Source organism: Heteronotia binoei, chromosome 2 (assembly GCF_032191835.1).
Source record: "Heteronotia binoei isolate CCM8104 ecotype False Entrance Well chromosome 2, APGP_CSIRO_Hbin_v1, whole genome shotgun sequence".
Classification (NCBI taxonomy): domain Eukaryota; kingdom Metazoa; phylum Chordata; class Lepidosauria; order Squamata; family Gekkonidae; genus Heteronotia; species Heteronotia binoei.
In genome coordinates, this window is record NC_083224.1 from 92,837,131 (window position 1) to 92,845,269 (window position 8,139).

An 8,139-nucleotide genomic window follows, 5' to 3' on the forward strand; every position below is an offset into this window, starting at 1 on the left:
ACACTATTAACAGGAATACTCTATTGTCTACTTAAGAAAATAGATATATTTTGGGTATTAAATATTAAGATCCATGCAACATATATCCATGCAGCTGTACTGTAATACTGGTTACATTTCACTGCAGTATAAATATATATTCTAGGCCACAGCTTAGTTGCTCCAGCATTTGAAACAGGATGCTTTTCAGTTCTGAATATGTGGGTGACCCTCCCCCAACCAGCAAAATGAATGTGTTATTTTTGAAAAAAAAAAATGTCTCCAGGCTCTTGATGTATCTCTACCAAAGCAACAGAAAATGTCCTACTAAGCAGTGCCCCCCCGCAAGCCTCACACTGACATGCTGCAGTAGATGAATCCAATGCAGCATTTTGGTTCAGAAGCATAACCCTGCATGGTATATTCTCCCTTTGGCATTTCTGATCTGGAAATTTGAGCCTTGAAGTAATTTGGATGGATGTTCCATCAGTTAAACTATGCTTGACCTTTTATATGATTGGAAGCTAGATGTATAGTTGCATACTATTTCCTTGGGATATATTTTTGCATGGGCTGAATTATATTAAATGTTATGTACTTAGCTGGCATTTGTTAGTTTTTGTTTACATGGGGAAGTTTTTTTCCTTCTCTCAAATGCCTTTCATTTGATATTGTTACATATTTTTGCCTTAAATGCTCCATATACTTGGAAACCCAGAAGTCTGCGATGGAAAAAGATTGCATGAAAGCTTATTGAGCATCAAATGTTAAAAAGAATCACTTACACAACTATTGCTTTCCATGCAGAACCAATACACGTTGTAGAACATATTGTATTAACTACAATGCAAGGTATTATGCAACATCTGCAATTGTTCCACTTGAGTTTTAGATATTAGGGTTTTTTATTAACTAGACATCAGTTAGCATTTTGGTTATATTAACATAGTTTGTGTTAGCTAGGGTGCAATTTGCAGTTTTCAAGTTCTCCTCTCTAAAGTCCTCATTACTATTATTCACACCTTCTTGTATCTCCATATAATCAGACTTACTAATAGTAGAGGCACTTCTGCTTTTCTTTAGGTCAGGGGAAGAAGGGATCTTTGGGCAGCTGGTGACTTGCAAGTATTGAGCCTGCTCCTCTCCCTCTGTCTCACGGTGATAGAAGTAGTTGAAATTGGACACTATAACCGGCACTGGTAAGGCAATTGTTAATACACCTGCAATGGCACACAAAGAACCAACTATTTTTCCACCTATGGTGGTAGGAACCATGTCTCCATAGCCAACTGTTGTCATGGAAACCACTGCCCACCAAAAAGCATCAGGAATGCTGGGAAACTGAGATTCACTCTCATCAGCCTCTGCAAAGTAGACAGCACTGGAAAATAGGATGACACCAATGAAGAGGAAAAATATCAAGAGGCCCAGTTCCCTCATGCTGGCCTTAAGGGTTTGTCCCAGGATCTGCAATCCTTTGGAATGTCTGGAGAGTTTGAAGATCCTGAACACCCTCACCAAACGGATCACTCGAAGGATGGCTAGAGACATTGCCTGTTGACCTTGTTGGCCATCTTCTGGTTTCTCAGCCAGTTCTGTTCCAAGTGTGATGAAGTAAGGGATGATAGCTACAATGTCAATGATGTTCATGATGTTGGTAAAAAACCCAGCCTTGCTGGGACAGGCAAAGAATCTCACCAAGAATTCAAAAGAGAACCAAATTATGCAGAGAGTCTCTACTATAAAGAAGGGGTCTGTAAAAGATGTTTGCTGCTGAGATCCAAAAGTGTTATTGGAATAAGGGCTTGGATTGCTGCTGCCACCAGGCATGTCTTCATTCTCATCCCGGAACACAGGCAAAGTTTCCAGACAGAAGCTTACAATTGAGATTAAAATGACCATGACCGAGACAATTGCTATAATCCTGGCTGGTCCAGAGCTTTCTGGGTACTCAAACAACAGCCATACTTGTCTCTGAAACTCATTTTCTGGTAAAGGCCGTTCTTCTTCTTTGATGTAACCTTCATCCTCCCGGAACATCTCCATAGCTTCTTCTCCAAGTTCATAAAATCTTATCTCTTCTGAGAAAATGTCTAAGGGCACATTAACAGGTCGCCTTAACCTGCCACCAGATTGGTAGTAGTACAAAATGGCATCAAAGCTAGGTCGGTTTCGGTCAAAGAAATACTCATTCCGGAGAGGATCAAAATACCGCATTCTCTTTTTAGGATCTCCTAACAAGGTCTCTGGAAACTGAGCTAGAGTCTTCAGCTGGGTTTCAAACCGCAGTCCTGAGATGTTAATGACCACCCTTTCACAACATTCATGGTCAGTTTCTGGGTTGTAGGTGTCCTGAGGATGACCAGGCAAAGCTGCTGCTTCATCTGTTGGGTCTCCAGTAGCAACTGTCATATTTATGCCTTTAATCTAAACTTTATGGAATGTCTGGTGGTGGGACAAGGTTCAAGGTGAGTCTAATAGCTGTTGCCAGGGTGAGCACATGGGCTTGGAGGTGGCTCATGAAAATGTGAAGAGGAGATCATAAAAGTCTGTCCTGCTGAAAGACAGAAAGAATAATGAGAGCATTTTCCTTCTCTTTCTTAACAATATATATACATTGTATTTCATTTGCTTGAAAATTCTGATTTCATCATGCTATGCCACATAAGAAATCTTTAAAGACACAAAAAGAAACGAAGGAAGTTTTCTCAATGACAAAAACTACCTTGTTTTTCATGGCCAGCACAATTAATTTAAAATTTTGGACTGACTAGACTTCATTTTGGCACTATAGAGTTAAGATTTACCCTGCCACCATCAGAGAATTCAGCATTAACCTCTAGGAATACCTTGGTAGCTAGCTCAGATTTAAACATTATAGTCTGTTGCTTCAAACATCATATCTCATGTTACATGCTGCATTTATCCTCAAGTTTTGCAGCCCAGTCTCCTGTTTTCCTTCCCCCATCTTCTCCCCCATCCTGTTTTTCATTTGCAGTTGCTATCTCTGCTATCTTTCACTTCTGCATTTCTATACTGAGGCTCCTCTCCTTTGACCAGCAAAGGAATAATAGCAAATGAAAAATAAATTGCATTACCTGAAGGGGGGCTCTGACTATCTGACCTTACAGAGGAAGGCTTCCAAAGATCCCAGAAGTTCCTCCTTCAAGAAGGAAGGAAAGAAAGAAAGAAAGAAAGAAAGAAAGAAAGAAAGAAAGAAAGAAAGAAAGAAAGAAAGAAAGAAAGAAAGAAAGAAAGAAAGAAAGAAAGAAAGAAAGAAAGAAAGAAAGAAAGTAAGTTAGATTTGATCATGAGATGGGACCAGACTGGCTTCTTGGCAGCTGTTGCAACCTTTTTCTTCAAAGCAATGTCTGCCTGAATTGAAAGCTTTCTGTATGATAATGGGAAGATGCCATACTCAGCAAAAACCTGATGTCCCCAGTGTCCTTAAGAGGTGTGACGTTGCTGGAAAACCAGCAGTAAAATAGAGCAGGAAGGGGTTTAAAACAGCACCTGCATAGACCCAGTTTTCAAATGCAGCCCTTCCCTCACTAAGCTGTATTGCGAGCTCTAGCTATTCTGGAAGAAATGTAGAAGCAACTGTAGCAATGTGAAAAACAAAGATGCATCTCTCTCTCTATCACACACACTCACACACACACACACGGAGCATTATATATTGCTGAAGACAGAAGGGGCAATCTACACACCATTTGGCAATTCTGTTGCTCACATAGGGTCCTCTGCAGTGTTTTCTTGGTCTTTCTTCTTAGCAAATGAAACGGAGCATCATACTCTCTGACACACATAGCTCACCCAGCTGCAGCCAGGTCCAAATCAAAGAAGCACTCAGGTTCATTCTGCATGCAGGACATGTCCTAAGAACCAGCAGACTTCTCCATGTGGCCTCAAGATCTCAGCCAGAAATCTCTCCTGAGATTTCCACATCCTTAGCCCAACACTGCATTGCCAGCTATCCAGCCTCTGACTTGGTCTGAGTAGGTCAGCCACAGGAGTCCTTTCAGTTCTCTTCTCAGGATACTGTTTTTTCTTCTGCTGGTTGCTAAGCCCAGTCAAAGGTTTCTTCCCTCCCCAAGAGAGGCTCCCTGGCATCCCATCCTCAGCAGTAGACTGCAGCTTTCTTTACCCACTCAGAGTCAGGATTCAAGAACTAAGGGAGGGGAGGCAAGTGAAATGCCACCTTTCAGACTCACTCCCTAGGACAGAATTTTGCACACACCTGACTGGTTATCCTTCTTGATGCCTGCCATCCTCCTCATCCCTCCAGGCTTTGCTTCAGATTCTCTTTTCATTGGATTTTACCTCTTTCTCCTCCCTCCTAGCCTCCCTTCTCCTTATGCATTAGAAAAATAGTACAACCCTGACAAAGCTTGCAGCCTTCAACTGCTGTACTTAACCCCTTGTGCACCAATGCAAAACCATGGACAGTTATCATACGTTCCTTCTCCTGCTTCCCCTTCCCCCTCCCTTTGAATTGTGAAGGCAGACCATCCCTTTTAGGAACTGAGTGTTTCTAAAAGAACATTTTTGATCACAAAATGGGAAGGATTGCTTGGATCAATTAGGATCGATCTTATGTGCATAAAACAGAACAGAACAAACCCAACCTTGATGTTTACATTTTCTCTCACACACTAATACTGCAAAAAGTCATCATGAGTCATTCCAGCAGCTTTGTTTTTCATTTTGGCTGTGATAAAGATTTTTGTTTTCCAGTTTTATGTCCGTTACCTAATAATGCCAGCACTGTCTTTCACACAATATTGTCCTGTCATCATTCCCAATGCCTCTGAATGCTACCTAAATTGGAATGTGTGAAAGAAAAATCACTTGGTCTCTCAGGCAATTAGGTTCAGTTAGTGAAGCTTTGCTGGAATTCTTGCAGGACTGAGCTACACCAGCTAAAGTCATGCAAGGTGGCCCTTGGTTGAAATCTTTCTCAGGCATGGAGCATGCTACACAGGACAGAACCTTTAATATAATTTCTCAAGGTATGTCTGTATGCACTGAGGAAAGGGTCATGTTTGGTTATCCTTTTCAATCAAAATATAAAGCAATTTCACAGTTTGTGGTAAACCTCTGTTTAATGGGAGGGGGGAGCACTGACTTACAATTAGTTCTGCAGTTAGGCATGCAGCGAATACATAACAAGCTTTCTGCACAGTGGTGCTCTTCCTTACCTGTGGACAGAGGAAGCTAACTTAAAGGGAACAGTGCATAGAGACAGAGTGGAATAAGGCAACAGACATTGCAGTTCATGGTAACTGCTAAAGCAGAAAAGCTGGAAGCTTTAGTTTTCCTTCCAAAGCTGTGGCCCAGAGATCAGCTCCCAAGAAATGGGACATTCCTATTAGCATTTGTTGCTGCTGCTTCATCTCCTCCCTCCTGCAACACATTTTGTAGAGAGGTAGAAATAATAATCTTTCCATAGGGAGAATTTTCTCCTCAACAACTTCTTTGGAGGCAGTGTAACTCCCAGGTGGGCCTTTAGAACATAGCCCTTTGCTGATTCACACACATGTTTATCACTTGATGACTACTCATGCAGTGAATTGCTGTGGAATGCACAGACCACTTCCATCAGAATGATTCTGCTTGAGAGCTCTAGCTGTAGTGTTTGATGCCTGTCATCTTTTGGACCACTCCACAATTTAGCCTTCAGGCCTAATTCTACTGCATCCCATGTTACATATTTATTAGGTACCCGCTCTGATTTTTTAACCATATTTGGTGGCAGCTTTGTACCATTCATTTTTAGATATTTATACTTTGTTTTTTTTCTCTACAATGGGGATTTAAAGCATCTTATAATATTATTCCATTCTTACAACAACAACAACCCCATGAAATAGGTTAGACTGAAAGAGACTGGTCCAAGCCAATACCATCCAGCAAGCTTCCATGCCAGAGTGAAGATTTCACTTTGGATCTCCCAGATCCTAATCTGCTGTTTTAATCACTGTACACACTAGCTTGTGGCGATACAGTTCTGGAGCATACCCTCCAAATGTATCTGTTTGCCTGATTGTCAACTTCTTTTCCTTGATATTAAGGCCAACAACTTTTATCTATTTATTTATTTTCTTTGATTTGTATCCCACCCTCCCCACAAGGTATATATTTATTAATACATACTAAGCTTGAAATTTGAGGGGGAACTCTATTTATGGCAAATTGCAACATACAGATGTACAAATACATGGAAGGGGGTAAACAGGAGGGATTATAAACATCCCTAGCAAGATATTAGGGATAATTACAGAAAGCCAGGATGCGTGTGTACCACACATTCAGGCCTGACCTGGAAATATTTATAGTGAGGCCAGAACAGTAAGTCGTTGGGTTGCCACTGGGTAGAAGAAGGTCATAACTAGGAGGAAATGCTGTCTGTTTGTCTCTACAGCCTTGTGTGGCTTGGCATAGGGCTCTAATGACACAGATAAGAGCCAAACCAGGCAAGATGCTAGAGTAAAACACCTAGCATTATTTTTTTCTTTTCAACAACTGATGCATGAGACCCCTAATTTGAATTGAGACCATGGCTTGGGAGATGGGGGGTGGGGTTAAGCCTTCAGCAGAAGTAAGCCAGCACAAAAAAAGTCAAATATTAAAAGCACTTTTGACCATGTTAGTAAAAAGGCCAGATCATTTTGGAAGAAAAGAATATATGGAAAAGGCTATGAAATTTGAATTTGAGGAGGAATTGTGAATATGATCATGCAGAAAGTTTCAAGAGTAACAAGTGGTAAGGGAGAAAGGATGGTGATGGTTTCAAGGCAGGGGGGTATTCAAGAATGTATAAAAGGCAATCAGAGAGGAAGAGCGAAGGGTGTAGGAAGGAACGCCATGGGACATAACCAAGGAACAAGCCCATGAAGACCATTAAAAAAGAGCAGCAAAAAAAATCATGCCAGTTGCAAAACTGATCATCTCCTGTAGGAAATTCACAAGAGTCTAGTTCCACCAGGTTTCAAGAGGGAGGACTCTGTTTGACTGCTGCATTTAGTTCTGGGGTGGAAGATTGCTGCTGCTGGTCTTACCTGATTATAGTTCATATTGTTGCTAAGTTGAAAAAGTGACCTGCAGAATGAATAATTAATTTATTGATTGATTGATTCATGGGAACAGAAAGTCAGTATAGACAGCTGTAAGCTGGCTCATTAGTCACTGACTCTTTTATTTATCAGCTGTTTTGTTGTTGTGGCTAAAGTGGCTATACCTGTATGAGGAACCATCTCACACAAGTGGTCTCTTGCCTAGCAAAGTACTTTGCACCCTTAGATGCCACCTGTGGCATTATGGCATGAAGTAGGGGAATCAGCCCTATACTTAGTACTCAAGAATGCAGATGAGGTCCTCCTACATTATGATTGCACCACCAAGCAAATGGCCAGCACTTTGTCAGTGCTAGTAACCTGTTGGGGGGCTGTTACTCCCTCACAACAGATGATTAGTGCTTCCAAAGCTGGCAGCCTCAGGTGCCTTTTTGTTCAAGGAGATCCTTGCACACAACCTATTGCTGTGCATCAAAATCTGTGAGGACTTGAGGGTGTCAGAAGTAGGGCATTTCTTGTGAATGAACCATTATATGGAGGCTGCTTGAAATACAAGGTGGCTGTCCCATATAATAAGCTACATCATGTATACTTGCTCACTATATGTAGATTGACCTCTACTGTTTGTCTCCAGAACAGGACCCCAATGGAAAGGAGTGATTTGTGTAGAAATCTGGTATGCACAAAACAACCTGCCAAGCAGAACAGCTGCTATGCACAAGCAGTTCCAAGCAGCCTTCACCCGTCTTCATTGTGAGGAGCCACCTGAAGGTGCTATGTTTTTAAAAGGAAGTAAATATATAACAACAGCTAAAAGCAGCTTTGTGCAACTGCCATGCAAAGGGAAAACACAGTGTGTGTCATGTGCTGTAAATATGCCCTGTCTCTTCCATTGTGCTTCAAAGTATGAGGGGAATGGAGACCATCATCATCACTACTACCATGACCTCACTGTAGTCTCTGCAGAAATGCATAAGGTTCCTGTAAGGGTAACATTACACAATCATTTTACATTTCCTAGCTGGTACACTTCTTCTGCCATGGCTGAAATAGTACCATAGAAAATAATGTAAAAATTGGCCTT

General features: G+C 41.3%; 1 protein-coding gene across 2 annotated transcripts; it reads right to left on the reverse strand.

Moving 5' to 3' along the window:
- Positions 1-660: 660 nt before the first annotated feature.
- LOC132566512 (potassium voltage-gated channel subfamily A member 2) lies at positions 661-3,180 on the reverse strand. Of its 2 annotated transcripts, none has more exons than XM_060231625.1 (2): positions 3,078-3,180; positions 661-2,533 (listed from the first exon to the last, which is right to left on the reverse strand). In XM_060231625.1, exon 2 carries the CDS (start codon positions 2,389-2,391, stop codon positions 892-894), a length of 1,500 nt encoding a protein of 499 aa, XP_060087608.1. In that variant the 5' UTR covers positions 2,392-2,533; positions 3,078-3,180; the 3' UTR covers positions 661-891. The 2 variants fall into 2 exon arrangements, with proteins under 2 accessions (XP_060087608.1, XP_060087607.1); XM_060231624.1 differs by having other exon boundaries at positions 661-2,536; positions 3,078-3,176.
- Positions 3,181-8,139: the final 4,959 nt, after the last annotated feature.

What these genes read in the sequence shown, in the direction of transcription:
- LOC132566512 (XM_060231625.1), bottom strand. Translation starts at nt 2,391, where the DNA reads ATGACAGTTGCTACTGGAGACCCAACAGATGAAGCAGCAGCTTTGCCT.